This window comes from Ahaetulla prasina, chromosome 1 (genome assembly GCF_028640845.1).
Source record: "Ahaetulla prasina isolate Xishuangbanna chromosome 1, ASM2864084v1, whole genome shotgun sequence".
Lineage (NCBI taxonomy): Eukaryota > Metazoa > Chordata > Lepidosauria > Squamata > Colubridae > Ahaetulla > Ahaetulla prasina.
The window spans coordinates 190,155,238-190,178,708 of NC_080539.1; the positions used below are offsets into that span (position 1 = coordinate 190,155,238).

A 23,471-nucleotide genomic window follows, 5' to 3' on the forward strand; every position below is an offset into this window, starting at 1 on the left:
AGAGCACAGCCAAGCTCCCACCCAATCAGTTCAAACCTCCACTAGCAGTTAAAAAGGAAGAAACAGCTGCAATCACACATTGCTTCCAGAAGCACGAAGCTGAAGCCTGAAGATGACGAATGAGACTTTGTCGAAACGTCGCCAAGACACTTCCAATTTTACACGGGAGAAAACCCGAATAACCAAAGACCTACATACAAACACACGCGAAAACCTCAGAAAATATATATATATATACACTTCCAATTTTACATGGGAGAAAACCCGAACAACCAAAGACCTATATATATATATATATATGTATGTATGTATGTATGTATGTATGTATGTATGTATGTATATATATATAGTATAGGTTTATATATATTACTATAGTAAGATGAGGTTAAGCTGAGGCTGTGTTCAAAATATACTTTGTCAAAAGAAATGTCTGCTATAATGAAATAATGAGATACATAATCAAAAGATTGAAGAAGAAAAAAGCCCCGACAGAGTAATAACACACAAATGTCACAGCCAAATTAAGAAGATGTTTCCACTGTTGAATGTTATAGCTATGCTCATGCATTCAGATGAGGAGGATGTAGATGACCCAGAGCTCCTATTGCTTGAATTGAGATTTCATTAGTATTGGAGCCAGTGTTTGACAAAAGCAAATTTATAGGACCCTACATTCATATTTACTAATAATTACTTGCATTCATAAAATCAATCTAGGTAGAGGCATTTTAGGAAGATCCAGGAACTTTGCAAATTTGAGACACTAAGCCAAAGGGCATCGTGTGAATGGAAGAGTAGATTCTGCAGCTTGATTGATAAATCTGAGCTACACACTGGGTGGAAGCAGGGCATGCATTCTTTATTACTTTCATTTCCTTTGGCAGTGTTTATCAGAAACTCAGGTCTTATCTATGAATATCCTGCATTGCTGTGTTTTGAACTACTCTGACATCATCTATTGCTTTTTTCAAATTTGCTTCCTGTAGCTAGCTATGCTAACATAGGAAAGATGTAAGCTGAGAGTAGTGCTAAGTAATTTTCTCTCTGAGTTGGTTGGGCATTGGATTCAGCACACAGTGGGCTTTGATCATTTGGGGATTGGTCCAGTGGTGGGTTGCTACTGGTTTGTCCTGGATCGGAAGAACCTGTGGCGGGAGGCTCTGCCCACCTGCCTGAACAAGTGCGCAAGTGCCCACGAGCGAACCGGTAGCGACAGGTTTTGAAACCCGCCCCTGGATTGGTCTGTTAGGTAGTGGGACCACCATTATATTTACTTATTATCTAAACTTTGTCTAGCAGAAGAAGAAAATCATGCTATTCTTTCGCATGTAAATTGTCATTGGTTTATAGTTAGGGTTGAAACTTTATGCCATGAAGGGCACTCTTTGAGCTTCTCTTGCTTGGGGAATATTATAAACTTCTGCCTATATTTTTCAAAATAGGCAAAATTATGTTATGTTGTGATAACCTACTGGGAAGCCATCCCTCTCTCTGATTTTTGTTGACACCTAAACAGATAATTTGTTGTAGTTAACTGATAAGCTGAGAGTAGGGTATATAGAGTTTATCGCTGATGGAAAAAGGTGTGTCTGTGAAGCTGGCAAGGAAAACAGACTCAATACAAAATGTCATTGGAGGGAAGCGGAATTGGAGAAGGAGGGGAGTGGATGGCAAATTAAGAGGGATATAAAAAGTCTGTGTCAACTTTGAAACGAATCGGCCTGTCACAGACATTTTCTCCATTTCACAGGTGACACACATTGGGGGAGGAGGGAGCTTTGGAATGTCAGACCAGACATCAATAACTTACTATCTCGTGGGAACCATGGTCATCCCAACAGGTGATGGGCAGAGACTGGAAGAGGTTATTAAGGAGATGCCAGAACACTTAAATGGACAACGTGACCTGTGACAAGGAGGGAAGAAGCTGTCTAATCTTTAATTATCATGAAAGCGTGGGAAATAGCCAGAGCTGGTTTGCATTTCAAATGTGTTGAAATGATGTACTCAATAAAGCAGTTCTTTGAGAAAGCCGAAAATTGCTGAATTGGTTGGGTTCGTTACTCCGAACCTCGACAGTCTGAAGTCTCTTTTTGAAGTGGACCAGGTTATCAGAGAAAACAACCTTCTTCGAGTCCCAGAAAGAAAACCACTATTAGTTTTAAAGAGGTAAAGCTGACCAATAGTTTTGCCTGTATTTATCTCTAAATAAAAAGTAGGTAGAATATTTAAAAATAGAGATATGTGCATATATTGTGCCAACATTACAGTTTGCAAACTTAGTAGAAAAAAAGTTTCCACTCAGGCTGCTATATTTCTCAGTCAACTGGGCAAAGGAAGGAGGAAGCAGAATGTAAGGACTTGCCTCTCCTCTCTCTTCAAGAAAGCAAAACTCTTGAAACAGGCATTATTTCAAAAGGAAACTTTTATTGAGAGAAAGTGATAGCAAGTAAAGCAAGGCAGGATCTGAAGTTCTCACTTGGAACTGTTAGGTTAAACATTGCAGAAACCCCCTCCCCTTTGTCCAGTCGGAGGTGAGCCAATCCACAGGTGCAAAATTGTTGTGAGAACTCAAGCTGAGAAGGTGATAACAACCCCCCTCCCTTTCCCAAGCAGGTACATAAAAGTGACAGGAAGATCAGAAACAGGAAAGAGGTTGTAAAAGGGCATACAGGCCCCCCTCCCTGCCAAAATGGCAGTGTCCTGATAGGATCTAAGGGACCTGACACAGAAAATGGAATGCGGTTATTCAACTGTAAACAATTCTTGTAAAGGAAAACTGAAAATAAATGCTGTTTTTAAACATTATACATTACAATATTGAATGTATTGCAATGTCAACCTAAAGGCAATTCATGCAGTCCTCAACTTGCCATAGTTGTTAAGTGAATCAGTGCAATTGGTAAGTGAGTCACTGCGGTCATTAAGTGAATACACTTCACCCATTGATTTTTTTTGGTGGAAGCCAGCTGAGAAGGTCTCAAATGGTGATCACATGATCCTAGAACACTGCAGCTGTTGTAAATACACACCCAAATTATGATGACATGTCCATGAAAATCCTGCAATGGTCAGGGCAAGGATTGGTCATAATTTTTTTTAGTGCCATTGTAACTTCCAATAATCACAGGAACAAACTAAAAGAAGATCCTCAAAACAAGTAGTTTTTTCTTTAGGCCTTTCAAATTGAGGATCAGTGTCGGGACTGCCATCATTCACTTGAGCTTCACCTTCACTAGCTGTCAGTTTGCCATGGACTATGGGCAGAAGGAGCTGAATGGGAGGGGGTTGAAATAAATAATGGAATTTTGGCATGCGAACTTCAGTTCTGGCTTTTGCTATACTGTAATCCACTTCGCTTTTAATAAAAGTATATCTTTCACTACAAATGGAGTCAACCTTAGTTTTCTTTTCTAAAGGACCAAGTTGGGGCAGGTCTGACAATATTCTAAGAAGAAAAATAAAGGATCTTGAAAAGAATTACTGACTAGATAGATCACACCACTGAATTTGGGTTCCTCAGCCATGGTCTCTGCATAAGTAGGTGTATACCAATTATGATCCCAGAAATTGCTGCACCAATACACAAGGCATGGGAATTAGAGAATTTGAAATTCTAACATAAGAGGACAAATGTGATTCCATAACTTAGCACTACTTAAAGCTGGTTGTGTGTGTGTGTGTGTGTGTGTGTATGAGGGGGGGGGGAGAGGGAGGGAGGGAGGAGTGGGAAGACAGAGATTGAGATTGAGTATATATATTGAAGAGTATTTGCCTGTTTGGAAACTTACGAATTAAAACATGGAAAGCACCTGGAGATGTGTTTGGGCGAGAACAAAAAGGGAGAAAAAGAAAAGTTATGGTTTGTAATAAACTCTTATAATAACCTTTTATTTCAACTATTCTGATATCTAAATATGTCAAAACTGGGCCTCCTGGAAATTTTAGGTTTAGTTTCTATAAATGTTGGCTGCAGCTTTTGGAGCTTTTTAAAAGTTAGTTTAATTAGCAGGGTTTTTTTCTACTATTCTTGCAATAGTATTGAAAAATACGATATCCTATGTTGGCCTTCCTGGATATGATAAGAGAAGTATCTTGTTAATATTCAAGTCTATACCCACTTATTTTATTGATTGTGTAAATAAATAAATCTATTTATTGTGTTGGTTATGTAGATTTTATTTTAAGCTGAGAAATAAATGGTGTTATATCATGTTGACTTATGACCACAATTGGTCATAAGTCAACATGACTTATGACCTGACTTTTTTACCACAGTTGTTAAGCAAATCAGTGCAGTTGTTAAGTAAGGCACGCAGTTATGAAGGGAATCTGGCTTTCCCCATTGACTTTGCTAGCCAGAAGCCTGTGGGGAAGTCACAAATGTCTATCACACTGGGATGCTGCAACTGCCATAAATACATGCTAAGTACTCAAATTTTAATCAAGTGATGGTGGGAATACTATGACAGTCATAAATGTAAGAATTGGCTGCATGTCACTTGAATGTCCAGTGCATTGGAATTTTGAATGGTCACTAACTGAATGGTTGTAAGTCAAGGACTACCTGTACTGAATATATTTTCAAATGAAGCAGTTCATGGACTTACTGTCAAACTAAGTTTTCTTTTTTCTTATTTACTCTAGGTTGAAGAAACACCTGAAAAAGACTTTGAGAAGGTAAGCAATATGTGATAAGATTGAGTGTATATTAACATGTTCTATTTTATATTACAAATTCTCAGTATCCTGATAACACCAATTCAACTGAATGATCTCATGTGCTAAAAACCTGTCTTTCTTTGATCTAATATGCCATAAAGTATTTTTCTGCTAAGACTGCCAATGGAAAAGTACAAATAGCAATATACCATCCTCTGGAGTCCATTTAAGCCAGTGGTTCTCAATCTTTATAGTGCTGCGACCCCTTTAATACAATTCCCCACGATGTGCCGACCCCAACCATAAAATTATTTTCGTTTTGAATTTATTGCGCCTGAAGCCATATTGGCTAGCGATCTGAACTGCTTGCGATTGCCTTGAGGACGGAGGCATTAAAGCGGAGACTCCTCCCCTATTAAGTTTATCGCGCCTGAAGCCAGATTAGGCTAGCAATTGGGAGTGATTGCAGCTGGTTTGAGAGGGAGACATCAGAGCAAAGATTTCCCTCTTTTTTAATTCATCGGCCTGAAGCCGAATTTGGCTAGCGATTTGAAGAGCCTGCAGCTGGCTTGTGGAGTCAACCATTGGAGCGCGATTCTTCGACTCGCAAGTATACTTCCCATATTTCCGATGGTCTTAGGCGACCCCTGGCAAATCATCATTCGACCCCCAACGGGGTCCCGACCCACAGGTTGAGAACCGCTGATTTAAGCTCTTTCCTACTGCTTCAGTGACTCCATCCAGCCACCTCATTCTCTGTCATCCCTGTCTTCTTTTGCCCTCAATGTTTCCCAGCATTAGGCTCTTCTCCAGTGAGTCCTTCCTTCTCATTAAGTTGCCAAAATATTTGAATTTCATATTGAGGAAAATAGCAATATACTGAATCATAATTGTTCTCTATAAGGAAAGAAGTAAAGCTGTGGGACCTTGAAATAAATTCCTTGCTTCATCAAATAGTTGGTGTGATAATTCCAAGCTGGCTATGTTGCATGTTGCATTACAACTCTTCGGCAAGAATTCAGAACATAACCAAATGTGAAATGTTTTGAATGTTCCATTGTAGGGAATAATGGAAATTTGAAAAAAGCTTACTGTCTCAGTTAACTTAGACCCAGCAGCAGCTGCCTCTGATATATGCTTAAATGATTTCAGCTCCTTCTCAAATCTTATTCTTTTCTCGTCTTACCTAGTCCCAGCTAGTAGTATCAAAGAAGAAAATAGTTGGTGCTGTTTTACTCATGTTGCACCCCCATCCCCCCAAAAAAAGGCTTAATCATAAAGCAGATTAGTCAAAGGGCTCAAACCTTGCACAATACATGAAGCAACAGTCCTCAAAAGACCATAATTCCAATTTGGATCAAAGCAAGGGAGTAGGATGAAACATAGTTCTTGGGACTTTCAGTGGTGACATCACGGTAGTGCGGATCAAGAAGGATGGAGCTCCATTCCCCTTGCACGATTTTTCTTGTCTGGAGGCCTACTGAGGCACTGTTAATTCTGGAGGGATCTACAGAATAGAGGGAAAGCCTGGGGGGTAACAAGGAGGAAAGCGACTTCCCGTTACGAAGAAGGGAACCCCCTCAAACCTGACAAGGAGGAGGTCAGCCATCATGGCAGATCCAGAGCCATGACTCCCAACTGTGGATTAGGAAGAAAGAAAGGGAAAAGCAGCATGAAGGCATCGGTGGAGGTTTGATGGATCTAGCATTCAAGGAGTTTCTGTCCAAGGAAAATGGGACCTGAAAATAATGTTTACAGTGAGAGTGCATCTCCAAGATGAGGGGAGAAGCGGCTCCTGGATACAGCGGCAATTTGGTGGTGGGAGCGGAGACTTTTAGAAGATCGAGAATGTCAGACTGAGAGAACGTGGGGAAGCTCTGGATAGAGCTAATCAATCCTTAAGACGTATTAGCTATTCGGATTGACTGTGCTGGAATAGAGTACTTCGAACTGTCTAGAGTTTTGTGAGAAGAATTTATATTTGAGTGGAGAAGGGACTGTGCTAAATCGGTGGAAAGAGCCATCTAGTAGCAAGAAGACGAATAGTGGCTGATGTAATAGCTGGAGATCAGACAGAAAATAGTTGTAAATATTTGTGTACTTACTGATTTATTTATTTATTTATTTTTAAAACAACACAATATAACAAACACAAAACACATAACATATATTTTCTTTTTACAACTGTTTCGTAACAGTAGTCTTCTAATATTTACATTTTTCCCTAACTCCCCTTATAATATATATATACTTTTTGTCCTATTACCCCTTATTACACTATAATTTCTTCCATAATTTCACTCATAATATTGATTTTGTACATTTTATACATTATCTTACACTTTATGATTTCTTCCCTTTCTTTATTGTTCACTATATCTAATCTCCAGTCAGTTGTACCATTTATTCCATACTGCATAGTATTTCTGTATCTTCCTTTTCTTTAATTTCTTTTGTTAATTTTTCCATCTCGGCACAATCTAAAATTTTCTTTATCAGTTCTTCCTCTGTAGGTATATTGTCTTTTTTCCAATTTTGGGCATATGATATTCTTTTTTTTTATTGAAAAAGTTTTACAAAATTTTAACAAATATCTCCCCTCCTTTCCCTCCCCCAAACTCCCCCCTTCTCCCTCCCCTTTCCCCAACCGCCCCGACTTCCCAGAGCAAAATACAGGGTATAACAAACATCTAACAATCATAAGCTAAACATAAGCTAACTATCCATAAACTCTCATCCTCCCCTAGGACCTTAACTCTCCTTTTACATACAGAGAAATATAAATATAATTCTTGCAATTTGTTCATTCAAAAGCTATTTGATATTTCTTGGTCTGGTATCTATTTTGAATATAGTCAATCCATCTTCTCCATTCCACTATGTATCTTTCTTGTGAACAGTCTTTCAAATATGCTGAAATTTTTGCCATCTCTGCTAAATTTGCAACTTTTAATATCCATTCTTCAATCATAGGCAAATGTTCCTTCTTCCAATATTGCGCTACCAATAGTCTGGCTGCTGATATTAAATTTAAAATCAATTTATTCTCTATTATCATACAATCTGAAATTATACCCAGTAAAACAATTGTGGAGTAAACTTTATCTTCTTTTTCAAAATACTTTGCATGACCCACCAAATTCTTATCCAAAATGGTTTAATTTTTTTACAAGTCCACCATATATGATAATAAGTAGCATCATCACAGTCACATCTCCAACATTTAGCTTGCAAATTCAGATACATACAGGCTAATTTTTTAGGATCTAAATGCCATCTATAAAACATTTTGTAAAAAATTTCTGTTAAATTTTGTGCTTGTGTAAATTTAACATTTCTAACCCAAATTTTCTCCCAAGTTTCCATCATTATAGGTTCCTGCCCATTTTATCATACAGTCCTTAACTAGTTCCGTTTCTGAATCTATTTCTAACAATGCATTATACAACCTTTTAACATGCGATTGACTTGGTCTCTAATCTGTTTTACCAAATTTTCCTCGTTTTGCATGATACCAATTTTCTGGTCCTCTTTCCATCTAGCTTGCAGCTATCCATACTGAAACCAAGTATGAATTATCCTTTCTTCTTTCATTATGTTTAGAGATTTTTTTTATTTATTTGAATTTATATCCCGCCCTTCTCCGAAGACTCAGGGCGGCTTACATAGTGTAATTTCAATTGTAATTTACCTTTCTCCATTGAGAGAAGCTCTTTATAAGTAATCACCTCCTGTTTTTGTTCTGTACTTATGTTCTCTACATGGGCAAGCCTGGGACTTGCCCATGTAGGTATTTTATAGTTTAACTTATATTGATACTTTTCCCAAACCCTCAACAAAGCATTTCTAAGTATATGAGCTTTAAAAACGTTATCCACTTTTTTATCATACAATAAGTAAGCATGCCATCCATATAACAAATCATAACCCTCTATATTCAATATTTTTTCTTCTGTTAAGTTGAACCAATCACTAATTAGTGATAAGGCAGCTGCTTCATAATATAATCTTAAATTAGGCATTTTAAGACCCCCTCTTTCACATGTATCCTGTATTATTTTCAATTTTATTCTAGGTCTTTTACCAACCCATATAAATTTATTAATTCCATTTTGCCATTCCTTCAAGTTTGCATCTTTTTTAAGTATTGGAATTATTTGAAACAAAAATAAAAACCTGGGCAAAACATTCATTTTTATTACTGCTATTCTTCCCAATAAAGATAACTGCAACTTTTTCCAATTCTCCATTTCCTTCTGCACTTTTTGCCATAAAACTTCATAATTATTTTTATATAATTTCACACTTGAAGCTGCAATATACACTCCTAAGTATTTAACCTTTTTTTAGTATTTCAAATCCCATTATTCTCTCTAATTCTATTTTTTGCTGTATAGTCATATTTTTAGTTATTATTTTTGTCTTTTGTTGATTTATTTTAAATTCAGATACCTTTCCATATTGACTAATTATATTCATCAAGTGTACAACCGATTGTATCGGTTGGGATAAAATAACAACCAGGTCATCTGCAAATGCCCTTAATCTGTAATCTTTTTTTTTTAATTGAAAAAGTTTTAACAAACAAAAACATTTTCCCCCTTTCCCCCCCCTCCCCCCTCAAAACCCCCTTCACCCTCCCTTCACCACCACCCCAGCTTCCCGGGTCAATCACAAGGTATTGTTATACATAAACCAAACATAGAATAAATTTTCCTTCTAATCCAATTAACCTCATCCAAGTCTTTTCATTTCCTAACCCCATTACATAAAATAATACATCCTAATTATTCAAAGGCAATCTGATATCTTAAACTGATATCTGTTTTGTAAATAATCAATCCATTTTTTCCATTCAATTAAATATCTTTCCTGCGTATTGTTTTTCAAAAAGGCTGAGATTTTAGCCATCTCAGCCAAGTTAGTAACTTTCAATATCCATTCTTCTATTGTACGTAACTCTTTTTTCTTCCAATATTGTCCAATCAGCAGCCTTGCTGCTGTTATTAAGTTCAAAATCAATTTAATCTCAGTCACTGTACAATCCGTTATAATTCCCAAAAGGAAAAATTGCGGCAGGAACTTTATCTTCTTCTTCAGGACATTTTGAATAATCCACCAAATTCTTATCCAAAAGGCCTTAATTTTCTTGCAAGTCCACCAAATATGAAAATATGTAGCGTCATCACAGTCACATCTCCAACATTTCGCTTGGATATCAGGATACATACATGAAAATTTTTGGGGATCTAAGGGATCTTATAAAAATTTTCCCTTAGATTCTGTGCTTGTGTAAACTTAACATTTCTAACCCAGATTTTCTTCCATGTTACCAACATTGTTGGTTCCTGAATATTCTGTGCCCATTTTATCATACAGTCCTTTACCAAATCCTTTTCCGAATCTATTTCAAGCAACACATTATACAATCTCTTTATATGCTCCTGGGTCTGATTTCTAATTTGCTTTATTAAATTTTCCTCCCTTTGCATTATACCAATTTTTTGATCTTCTTTCCATCTAGCACTTATTTGCCCATATTGAAACCAAGTATAATTCCTCCCTTCTTCATTTAATACCTGTAACGATTTTAATTGCAATCTACCTCCTTCAGCATACAAAAGTTCTTTATAAGTAATCATTTCCTGTTTCTGTTCTATATTTATATTCTCTACATGGGCAAGCCTGGGACTTGCCCATGTAGGTATTTTATAGTTTAACTTATATTGATACTTTTCCCAAACCCTCAACAAAGCATTTCTAAGTATATGAGCTTTAAAAACGTTATCCACTTTTTTATCATACAATAAGTAAGCATGCCATCCATATAACAAATCATAACCCTCTATATTCAATATTTTTTCTTCTGTTAAGTTGAACCAATCACTAATTAGTGATAAGGCAGCTGCTTCATAATATAATCTTAAATTAGGCATTTTAAGACCCCCTCTTTCACATGTATCCTGTATTATTTTCAATTTTATTCTAGGTCTTTTACCAACCCATATAAATTTATTAATTCCATTTTGCCATTCCTTCAAGTTTGCATCTTTTTTAAGTATTGGAATTATTTGAAACAAAAATAAAAACCTGGGCAAAACATTCATTTTTATTACTGCTATTCTTCCCAATAAAGATAACTGCAACTTTTTCCAATTCTCCATTTCCTTCTGCACTTTTTGCCATAAAACTTCATAATTATTTTTATATAATTTCACACTTGAAGCTGCAATATACACTCCTAAGTATTTAACCTTTTTTTAGTATTTCAAATCCCATTATTCTCTCTAATTCTATTTTTTGCTGTATAGTCATATTTTTAGTTATTATTTTTGTCTTTTGTTGATTTATTTTAAATTCAGATACCTTTCCATATTGACTAATTATATTCATCAAGTGTACAACCGATTGTATCGGTTGGGATAAAATAACAACCAGGTCATCTGCAAATGCCCTTAATCTGTAATCTTTTTTTTTTAATTGAAAAAGTTTTAACAAACAAAAACATTTTCCCCCTTTCCCCCCCCTCCCCCCTCAAAACCCCCTTCACCCCTCCCTTCACCACCACCCCAGCTTCCCGGGTCAATCACAAGGTATTGTTATACATAAACCAAACATAGAATAAATTTTCCCTTCTAATCCAATTAACCTCATCCAAGTCTTTTCATTTCCTAACCCCCATTACATAAAATAATACATCCTAATTATTCAAAGGCAATCTGATATCTCTTAAACTGATATCTGTTTTGTAAATAATCAATCCATTTTTTCCATTCAATTAAATATCTTTCCTGCGTATTGTTTTTCAAAAAGGCTGAGATTTTAGCCATCTCAGCCAAGTTAGTAACTTTCAATATCCATTCTTCTATTGTACGTAACTCTTTTTTCTTCCAATATTGTCCAATCAGCAGCCTTGCTGCTGTTATTAAGTTCAAAATCAATTTAATCTCAGTCACTGTACAATCCGTTATAATTCCCAAAAGGAAAAATTGCGGCAGGAACTTTATCTTCTTCTTCAGGACATTTTGAATAATCCACCAAATTCTTATCCAAAAGGCCTTAATTTTCTTGCAAGTCCACCAAATATGAAAATATGTAGCGTCATCACAGTCACATCTCCAACATTTCGCTTGGATATCAGGATACATACATGATAATTTTTTGGGATCTAAGTGCCATCTATAAAACATCTTAAAAATTTTTTCCCTTAGATTCTATGCTTGTGTAAACTTAACATTTCTAACCCAGATTTTCTCCCATGTTACCAACATTATTGGTTCTTGAATATTCTGTGCCCATTTTATCATACAGTCCTTTACCAAATCCTTTTCCGAATCTATTTCAAGCAACACATTGTACAATCTCTTTATATGCTCCTGGGTCTGATTTCTAATTTGCTTTATTAAATTTTCCTCCCTTTGCATTATACCAATTTTTTGATCTTCTTTCCATTTAGCGTTTAGTTGCCCATATTGAAACCAAGTATAATTCCTCCCTTCTTCATTTTATACCTGTAATGATTTTAATTGCAAGCTACCTCCTTCAGCATACAAAAGTTCTTTATAAGTAATCATTTCCTGTTTCTGTTCTATATTTATATTCTCTGTTGCATGTCTGGGGCTCGCCCATATAGGAATCTTATAGTTTATAGGAATATTTTTTCCAGACCCGCAAAAGAGCACTTCTCAACACATGACTCTTAAAAGCCCTATCCACTTTTTTTTCATAAAATAAATACGCATGCCATCCATATAGTAAGTCATAACCTTCTATATTCAAAATTCTTTCCTCCGTTAAATTAAACCAGTCACTTATTACTGAAAGGGCTACTGCTTCCTGAATTATTTTCATTTTAACCCTCACCTTTTTACCTTGCCATATAAATTTATTAGTCCCAATCTGCCATTCCTCCAAATTTTTATCTTTCTTAATTATTGGTATCATCTGGAACAGAAACAAAAATCTAGGTAACACATTCATTTTGATAGCCGCTATCCTCCTCAATAGCGATAGCTGCAGTTTTTTCCAGACACTCATGTCATTCTGAACTTTTTGCCATAGCAAGTCATAATTATTCTTATAAAGTTTCTTGTTCGATGAGCTAATATAAACCCCTAAGTATTTAACCTTTTTTACCACCTCAAATCCTGTTATTTCCTCTAGTTTTTGTTTCTGTTGTTTAGACATATTTTTGATTATCACTTTTGTTTTATTTTGATTTATTTTAAATCCTGATACCTTTCCATATTTATCAATTGTTTCCAACAAAGATCAACTTGAATTTATAGGATTTGTTAAAGTAACCACTAAGTCGTCTGCAAAAGCTCTAACTTTGTACTCGTATTGTCTAATTTTAATTCCCTCTATTTTCGTTAACTCTCGTATTGTATCCAATAATGGTTCCAGAGTTAAAACAAACAATAGTGGTGATAAAGGACATCCCTGTCTCGTTCCTTTCGCAATCTTAATAACTTCTGTCGAACTACCATTTATTATAATCTGAGCTGTTTGCTCTCCATAAATCGCTTTAATTATTCTAACAAAGCAATCTCCAAATTGCATTTTCTCTATTAATTTAAATAAAAAAATCCCAATGCAATCGATCAAAGGCCTTCTCCGCATCCAAAAAAATAAGTGCTGCTGAAGTATTCTTCTTTTCCAAATATTCCAATATATTAATAATCTGTCTAACATTATTCCTCATCTGTCTCCCTTTTATAAAACCAGATTGATCAGTATGAATTCTTTGTTGTAAAACTAACATTAATCTATTTGCTATTATTTTAACAAAAATCTTATAATCATTATTTAAAAGTGAGATCGGCCTATAATTCCTGGGTTTAGAACAATCTTGTTCCTCTTTTGGTATCTGTGAAATAAAAGATGTTTTCCATGATGGGGGTATTCCCACTCCTAGTTGTATCTGATTAAATAATTCTTTAAGTGGGCCTAGTATTTCAACCTGTAATTTTTTAATATTGATATATTGACCATCAATTGTGTTGTAAATGTTGTACCTTGATGAAAGTATCTTTTCTTTTATGTACACTGAGAGCATATGCACCAAGACAAATTCCTTGTGTGTCCAATCACACTTGGCCAATAAAAAATTCTATTCTATTCTATTCTATTATAATAACTTGCTCTAAGTCCATCTGTACCGGGGGTTTTCCCTATTTTTAATTGTTTAATTGCCTCCACTATTTCTCCAGTAGCTATCGGCCGATTCAACTCTTCCCTTTGTTCTAATGTTAGAGTATTAACCTTATAATCTTTCAAATAATCATAAATGTCCCTATTCGGTATTTTATCTTTTGCATATAAAGTAGTATAAAATTCTGAGAAGGCCTTTTTAATTTTGTCCTGTTGATATATCTCTTTACCCTTATATTCTATTTTTTCTATGACACGTGCTTTCTGTTTTTTCCCTAAGTTATATGCCAGCCACCTCCCAGGTTTATTTGCATTACAAAAGGTATTATGTTTAGCATATTGTATATTTGTTGCCACCTGGTCTGCCATTAACATATTAAATTGACTCTGTAATATCCTTATAGCCTCTTTAAGTTTGTGGTCTTGTGGGTTTTGTATTAATAATTGTTGTTTCTTTTGAATTTCTTCTTCCAAGTACCTACGCTGCCTTTGTTTATTATTCCTCTGCCTATTGTCCAAATATATCAATATTCCTCTAATAAAAGCTTTACTCGCCTCCCACACAGTTCCTATCGGTGTCCCCTTGTGCATATTAAAATCAAAAAATTCTTTCATCTGTTTCTTACATTGATTTACATTATCCTCATATCTAAACAAATTTTCATTTAGCCTCCATGTTCTACCACCTTTTTCCCCTTGTAATAATTCCATCCAAACTGGGCTATGGTCAGTTAAACACCTCGGAAATATCTTCATTTTCTTCACCCTAGAAAGCAAGTCATTAGAAATTAAGATAAAATCAATACGTGAAAAAGATTGATGCCTATCGGGGAAAAAAGTAAAATCTCTCTGATCTGGATTCCGCAACTTCCATATATCTCTAAACTCAAAGTCTTCCATCATTTCAAAAAAGGATTTTGGTAGTTTTGCATGTATAGGTATCTTCTTAGAAGAGGTTTTCCTATCATTTCTTGTATCAATTACTCCATTCCAGTCTCCTAATAAAATAAATGAACTATAATCCCAGAAGGTCAACCTCTCGTGTAACATTTTATAAAACTTTTCTTGTTGCTGATTAGGTGCATAAATACCTATCAGTAAAATCTTTTTTGCATCTATCACCAGTTCAATAGCAATAAATCTTCCTTGAATATTTGCCTCAATTAACTTAGCTGGTATATCATTCCTGATATATACAACTATATCATTTTGCTTCTTATCCAAAGCTGATGCAACAAAATGTTTACCTAATTTTGAGTTTATTAAGTATTTTTGGTCTGATAATTTAATGTGTGTCTCTTGCAGGCAAATCACATCATTTTTAAATTGTTTCAAATAGTGAAATATTTTCCTTCTTTTTCTGAGCTGAATTCAAGCCATTAACATTCCATGACAAAATTTTATTTGCCATTACTGGCCTCCTGAAGCTGTGAAGCAGACAACAGAAGATCCTCCTCCGGTATCTTCCGTCTAGCTCCTCCCACAGCTTCCATTCTGGGGTCCTGACTTTTACTTTGAAGCTGTTGCTTTTCTTTACGCTTAAGAGCTCCTCTTGTCACCCTTTGCTCTTGTGGCTCCTCTGGTGCTGGCAGCAATGAAGCCTCTTGGGTCACCACGCCCTCTTGGATCTCTTGAAGTTTTTCTATCATTTCTATTTCAACTTTCAAGACTGTAGAGAAAATCCTTTGCCTTTAAGACAGTGTCAATTCTGTATCTCCTTCCTTGATAAAATACTGTCAGACCAACTAACACCTCACATCTAAATTGAATCTGGTGTTTTTTAAGTTCTTGTGTAAAAAAGACAAACTCCTTCCTGTCTCTTAACATCTTGGAAGGAATCTCTTTCAGGACCTTCAACTCCTGTTCTCCAATTTTCAAAGTTTTCTGATATGCAACTTGCAAAATCTGATTTCTCATAGTTCTTTTCACAAAATAAACCACAATGTCCTGAGGAAGCTTTCTCTGTCTTGGGATCCAAGAATTAACTCTATATATTTTATCAATTTGATAAGCTACCTCTTGGGGTTCCACTTCAATAAATTCAGCCAGTGCTTCTGATACGATTTTTCTTAGGTCCTCTCCTCTCTGTTCCTGCAAGCCGCGGATTCTAAGAGCTCCTTCCATAAGCTTGTACTGCAATATCACAACCTGATCTTTATTTTCATCCACTTTTGTCTGAATACCTTCCATTTTATCTTCTAAGTGCTTATTTGACTGAGAAATCTGTTGCATCTCTTCTTCCAGTCCCTCAACTTTTTTAGACAAACCTTGAAAAGCCAGCTTAATATCTTCTCTTATTTTTTCATTATTTTCCTTCATCTGTTCCCTTATTTCTCCATTAAATTTTTCCATCATCTTCTTTTGCCTCTCTTCAGAGAGTTTTAATTTTTCTTTAAGTATATCCTCAAGATTTGCTTCAGATCCCCTTCTTCCAGAGGGCTTTGATGGCTTAGCAGTCATTTCTATCTTCAATAGAGTCAAGAATTTAAACTTAAAAACTTTCCTTTGCTCTTTTCAGTATAGGAGAGCTCCGTTTATAACAATCCACAAATAGCGCTACTTTGTTGTATTGAAAAATTCACACTTTCGCTTTCAGCCGCCATTTAAAAAAGTCAATTAAGCAGAGATAAAGAAGGGTTTCCAATTTCAAAAGGGGAAGTCAGGATACTTGCGTGCTGTTTCTACTTCAAAGATTGAGCGCTTGTGAAATCCCCCGTCTGCTTAGAAAAACAATCCATTTGACAAGTCCTTTTGAGCAGAAGTGACCCCTACTCCCTTTTTCTGACAAAACAGGAGAGCGTTTGAAGTCGGAGTACAGCAAGGCTCGGCGGGACCTCAAACCCAGGAATTCACTCTTAAGAGCAAACCCCCTGGGGAGATCTACCACTCCCCCGCAGCTCTGCACACCCCTTTTTGCCCAAGGGGTATGCTAAGGCCAGTGAACAGCTGATTTATGCTGTTTCACTGACTTTTACGATCTTCTAACGCGGAGCGCCCTGTTTGAGCACCCAATAGGAGCGGTGACGTCACTGGAAGCCCTTAATCTATAATCTTGATGTCTAATTTTAATTCCCTTTATTTTATTTGATCCACATATTTTATTCAGTAAAGGTTCTAACATTAGAATAAACAATAGTGGCGGCAAAGGGCATCCCTGCCTTGTCCCTTTTTCAATTCTAAAAACTTCTGTTAAACTACCATTAACTATTAATTGTGCTGTTTGTCCCTGATATATTGCCCTAATTGTTTGTGCAAAACATTCCCCAAACTTCATATTTTCTATTAATTTAAGTAAGAATTTCCAATTTAATCTATCAAATGCCTTCTCTGCATCCAAGAAGAAGAGTGCTGCAGGGACCTGGTTGTTTCTCTCCAGATATTCCAATAAGTTCACAATTTGTCTAACATTATTTCTCATTTGTCTCCCTTTTATAAAACCTAATTGATCATTGTGAATCTTTCGTTGTATAACTAACATTAATCTATTTGCTAGTATTTTAGCAAAAATCTTGTAATCAGTATTCAAAAGTGATATTGGCCTATAATTTTCTGGTTTAGTGCAGTCTTGATCTTCCTTTGGTATCAATGAAATAAAAGTGGATCTCCAGGATGGAAGTACATCTCCTCCAAGTTGAATTTTATTAAATAATGCCTTAAGCGGATCCACCATTTCAAGCTGTAGATTTTTATAATAAACAGCAGTTAGTCCATCTGTTCCTGGAGCTTTACCTGTTTTTAACTGGTTAATAGCTAAAATAATTTCTTCAGAGGTTATAGATTGATTCAATCCTTCCCTTTGTTCTGGCGTAAGTTCAGAGATATTCTCTTCCTGTAAATATTTATCTATATCTATATCTTGAATTGGGTCACTAGCATATAATTTTGTATAAAATTCTAAAAAAGCTTTTTTAATCAAATTCTGTTGATATACTTCTTTACCTTTATATTCTATCTTTCCAATAATACATGATTTCTGTTTTTTCCTTATTGCATATGCTAGCCACCTACCTGGTTTGCTAGCATTACAAAATGTATTATGCTTAACATATTGTAAATTAATTGCTACCTGATCTGTTATCAGCATATTAAACTGCCCTTGTAATATGTTTATTGTCTCTTTAACTTTTTTATCTTCTGGATTAAGTATAAGTAATTGTTCTTTCTTTTTTATTTCCTTTTTTTCTGAAGCTCTGTTTTGGAGGCTTTGAGAGGCAGAAATTTTTTTTTTTCTGAAACAGTTTCAGAGGCAGAAAAAAAAGCAAAAAAAAAAAGCAAGGCACAGATCTCACAACCAAGGAACTTGTTGCTAAAATTCACCTCTGGGAACAGCTGATTGGGGTTATTCTGGGAGGCCAATCCACCTGCCAATCAGCTTTTTTCTTATTTTCCTCCCCAAAAACTAACGTGCATCTTATACTCTGAAAATACGGTACCTCGTCTTCCATCTTGTTCGGCAATAAAAACTTGTATATCTTGCTAATTAATTTCTCCTCTGTCCCTTGTATAATTTTGTCCAGGTCATGTTGCTCATTTTGTATTTCATATAATTTTATGTCTTCTTTATATTTGGACTGAATTTGTGTATATGTCCACCAATCAGTTTCCATATCTAAATCCTATTCCAATTCCTGTTTTGTTTTCAAATTTCCTTGTTCTTTTAGTACATCCCTATACCTTATTATCTTACCCATCTTATCCATCTTATCCATCTCGATTAAATTTGGGTGTTTTAGTGCTTCCGTTGAGGATATCCACATCCATTTTTTTTAATTTTTATCCAAATTTGTAGCAATACAAATATGTACCTTCTAAAATATCTGTGTTTTGTGTTTTTCATCCCAAAGGAATGCATCCCATCCTGCTTGCAGGTCATGTCCCTTTATTGTTAAAACTCTTTTATTTCTTAGTTCTATCCAATCTTTTAACCAGGTTAAGCTAGGCACTTGGTAGTATATTGGTAGTATTCTGGAAATGCTAATCCCCCTTTGTCTTTCGTGTCTTGTGAAAGTTTGAGTCTAATTCTCGGCCTTTTCCCCTGCCATATAAATTAGTAATTATTTTATTTAGGGCTTAAAAAAAAGTTTCTCTAATTTTATTGGGATAACCTGAAACAAAATTAGTATTTTTGGCAGTATATTCATTTTGGTGGTGATCCTCCCCAAAAATATTGTAAATTTTTCCAATTTTCTAGGTCTTTTTTTGTTTGCTGAAGAATTTTATCATTATTGTCTTCCTTGATTGAGGAACATTTAGATGTAAGCCAAATCCCTAAATATTTTATCTTCTTGTTTGTTTGTATTTTTATACTACCTTCCAATTCTTTTTCTTGTTTCTTTGTAAGATTTTTAGTTATTAATTTAGATTTATTTTTGTTGATCTTAAGTCCAACTACCTCACCAAATTCTTCTATTTTTTGTATCAGTTTTGGTCCAGATTCTATTGGTTCCTCCAGTATAAACACCAAATCATTGGCAAAAGCCTGGACCTTATATTCTTCTTTCTTAATTTTTAGACCTTTTATTTCTTGATCTTCCCTAATTTTCATCAAAAGCACTTCTAATGTTAAAATAAATAGAAGTGGAGAGAGTGGGCATCCTTGTCTTACTCCTTTGGTTATATCGAATTGTTCTCTAGTGTCTTCATTCATAATTACCCTTGCTATTTGTTTGGTATAAATTTTTTAATCATCTTTTCAAATTTTGTCCCAAATTCCATAAATTACAATTGTGTTATAATAAATTTCCAATTCAAATTATCGAATGCCTTTTGGGTATCAGGGAAAACCAGTGAAGCTTGTTTTTCAGGGTGTGTTTCATAAAATTCCAGAGTGTTCATTGTAGTCCTCATTGTTTTTTGTTTGTTGGCCTGTCAAAAATCCATTTTGGTCCAGGTGGACATATTTATTCAAGATTTTTTTAATTCTCTCAGCTACTATTGATGAAAATATTTTGTGATCTGTATTTAATAATGAAATAGGCCTATAATTTTGAATTTGTTGATGATCTGTGTCTTCTTTAGGAATAAGAGTGATGATTGCTTCTGTCCAAGTTGCCGGTATTTTTGCCTCCTCGAGGGCCTCATTGAATATCTCAAGCATTATCTATCCTAGTTTATCTTGGGTTTTTTTTTATATATCTCTACAGGGAGCCCATCTGGGCCAGATGATTTGTTGTTGTTGTTGTTGTTGTTTTAATGCCATTTCAAGTTCTGTCGCGGTTATTGGTCTGTTTAACATTTATTTTTGGTCTTCAGTAATTTTACTCAAATTTGTTGCCTCTGTGTATTGTTTAACTTTTTCTTCTATTATATCCTCCTGACGATACAGGTTTGAAAAAAAATGAATTATTTTTTTCCCCTTATATATTATTATTATTATTATTATTATTATTATTATTATTATTATTATTATTATTATTATTATTATTATTATTATTTATATTTGTATAACATATATTGCATTTTCCCATTCTCGTCTTGTAATTGATATATCATTCTTTTATCATTTTCCTTTTTTAATTTATAGGCCAACCATCTGCCAGTTTTGTTCACATGTTCAAAATAATTTTGTTTTGTCATCTTTATTTTCTTTTGGGTTATCAGATTGATTTTCTGTTTTATAATATTCCATTCCTCTTTTTAATTTTTTATTTTGAGGGTCCTCCTGTAATTTGCATTCTGCCTTGTTAAGTTCTTCTTGTAATTTTCCTTGTTGGCATTTCCTTTCCTTATTTTTCCTCACTTAGTACACTATCGTCAATCCACGGATATACGCTTTTACGGTGTCCCATAACTTTTGTGTTGAGGTATCCTCTTTTTTGTTCACTGCGAAAAATAATACCTGCTCTTTTTCTAGCATTATACCGCCCTATCTCCCGAGGGACTCAGGGCGGTTTACAGCCTGATAAAAAACACAAATATAAATACAAGATAAAATACCGATTAAAAAACTTATTAAATAATATTATTTATTAAATAAGGCTGAATATTAAAATGACGATAAAAATAATAAAACCCCATTAAAACCAAATTTAAAATTTAAAATTCTAGTCCAGTCCTGCACAAATAAATAGATGTGTCTTAAGCTTGTTTTTCTTAAACTGTTTTTTTCCTTTCCATTTTATAATTACTGGGTTATGATCTGCACAGTCGTTGACTCCTATTTCTACTTCTTCTATCCCTGTTCTGTTGTCACCCAGGCCATATCGATCCTGGACTAGGATTGATGTGGGTGTGAATAAAATGTATATTGACTGTCTACGCTATTTATTTCCCTCCATACATCTCGAAATTTTAATTCTATTGCCGTATCAAAAAACGCTTTTGGTAATGTGTCTTCTTTTTGTTTTTCTTGTTACTTTTATAAAAAAAATTTGACATTCACTATTGTGTTATAATCCCTGATTAGGCAAATATTTTCATATTCTAATACTATTATTTTGTTATGTACCTTTTTAAAGATTCGTGTTGGTTTTTGTTAGATGCATATATTGCCGTAAGTAATGTTTGTTTTTGTTCAACTTCTAGTTCTACCATTAAAATTCTACCCTCTTCATCTGAATAAATTAATTTTGACTTTATTCTTTCTTTTATGAATACAGCAATTCCTCTTTTCTTTTTTTGTATTAATGATGTATACAGTATTCCTTATTTTACATTCTTTAACAACTTTTTGGACTCCTTTTTAATATGTACTTCCTGCAGACATATCACATCTGCTTCTAGCTTCCGCAATTTGGTAAATGTTTGTGTGTTTTTTCTTGGTGAATTTAAACCGTTTATATTTACAGAGAAGAATTTAATTGCCTCTTCCATTTCTTACTGGAGTTGTTTTTTTGAGTTTCTTGTCTCTCTTTGTACTCTCCCTTTCGCGCCCTCTCTTTCTTCTCATTTTTTTCTTGTGTCTTTTTTATTTCTCTTTCTCGTTCTATATCCTCTATTTGATCTTCATCTTGACTTTCCTGCTTTCTTGTTCTTCCTCCTGTGCAAAGTGATGTTCAAAAAATTCTTGCGCTTTCTCTAATGTATCCACCTTGTATTTCTTCTCTTGCTAAGATATAAGTATGCCTTCTGATATCAACCATCTAAACATGACTTTATATCTTGTTAATTGAGTCATCAAGAATTGATATTGCCGTCATTGATCCTGTATCCTGCATGGTATTTGCTTCAGAATTATAATCTCTTTACCCTTATATATTATTGATTATTCTCTTGATTTTTAATATATTTCATCCCTAACTCTTCATTTGGTGAATCTTACATGTACCTCCCTCGCCAGCTGATGTCTTCATGCATAATTTGTGTACACACAATAGATTTTGTCTATATGTCCTTTTAGTTCTGCATTATCTTTTTGCAATACCTCCGCCAAAATCTCCGCCATCTTCTCTCCCAAATCTTCGTCTTTTTCTTCCAAAATATTTTGGAACCTTAGAAAATACGAAGCTTTCTTGATCTGCAAGAACACAATTGATTCTGTCAGCTATTTTTTCTTGTGTCTTCAGCATTGTTTCTTGGATTATTTGCAGCATACTCTGAATGTTCAGTGTCGATTCTGATTTTTCTTTATCTAGCATATTCTCAATCATTGTCTGACTTGAATGTGATGCTATTATAGGGGGAGCATTTATGGCTAGCTTTTTCCCTGTTTTAGTTATAGTTGACGTGGCTTGACATTTTTAACATTTGGGTAAAATTCTTCCACAGTATCATACAACAAATATTCTCCAAGTATTTTTATATACATGTTTTTGTATGCTTGTTGTTAATTCTATCCGTACTCTCAGGAAAGCTTTATTCTATATATATCTAATTACCCAACACTATATCAATCTGTAGATTCTATATATAAACTTATTCTGAGATTATATACTATGTAGTATAGTTATTAGTATTCTTAAATTATATAATCTATCCAGAGGTGTTATCAATATACAATTCTTATCTCATTGAATCTTAATATTTATCCTTATATACATTTATAAATCTTTAGTTTATTCACTTAATCTATAATTCATTAATTAATCTGTTACAATCTATTATAATTAACTCTCTAAATTCTATGACTTGCTTTTATAATTATTATTAATATTCAAATATCAATTCATTGCCTTTTATCACTTCTACAATTATACTTGTTCTTATTTCTTATTTCCTTCTCCAAGCCGTTTCTTCTTGTCACTCAGTCTTTGCTTATGTCTATATGAAGCAATGTTTCATCAGTCTTACTCAGTCCTTTAATTCAGTCCTCTAATCCACACAATATCGCTTCTTCTTTCTTTCTTTCTTTCTTTCTTTCTTTCTTTCTTTCTTTCTTTCTTTCTTTCTTTCTTTCTTTCTTTCTTTCTTTCTTTCTTTGCCTCTATATCTTCAATATTCCAGTTTTCACAATTATAATTAAAGTCACAGTTCACAGTTACAGTTTTTTAAACTTAGGGATCTTTTAAAGTTGTCAAATCTCCTACTGACTGTTCTCGTATTTTCTGTTCTCACTTCTCCACTCTCCGCTTCTCTCCGTCCTTATAGTCCTATCGCAATTAATGTTTTTCCTCTCGTTTTAATAAATCCACTTTTTGGGCTCTTCCTTGTTTCCACTAACCTCTTTCCGATCCATCTCACTGCTCTGCGCTCTACTCCATTTTAGTTGCTGCTTGTCC

General features: G+C 34.5%; 1 protein-coding gene across 14 annotated transcripts in view; it reads left to right on the forward strand.

Annotated features, from left to right (window-relative positions):
• Positions 1–23,471, forward strand: part of LRRFIP1 (LRR binding FLII interacting protein 1) — a 283,628-nt gene that overhangs the window by 139,563 nt on the left and 120,594 nt on the right. For 13 of the 14 annotated variants that reach the window (XM_058185786.1, XM_058185795.1, XM_058185686.1 and 10 more), the window contains one exon: positions 4,648–4,680. The exons of the other annotated variant lie outside the window; for it this stretch is intronic. In XM_058185786.1, the coding sequence (XP_058041769.1) occupies positions 4,648–4,680 (33 nt within the window). The remainder of the gene's footprint in view (positions 1–4,647; positions 4,681–23,471) is intronic. 14 annotated transcript variants of the gene reach the window in all.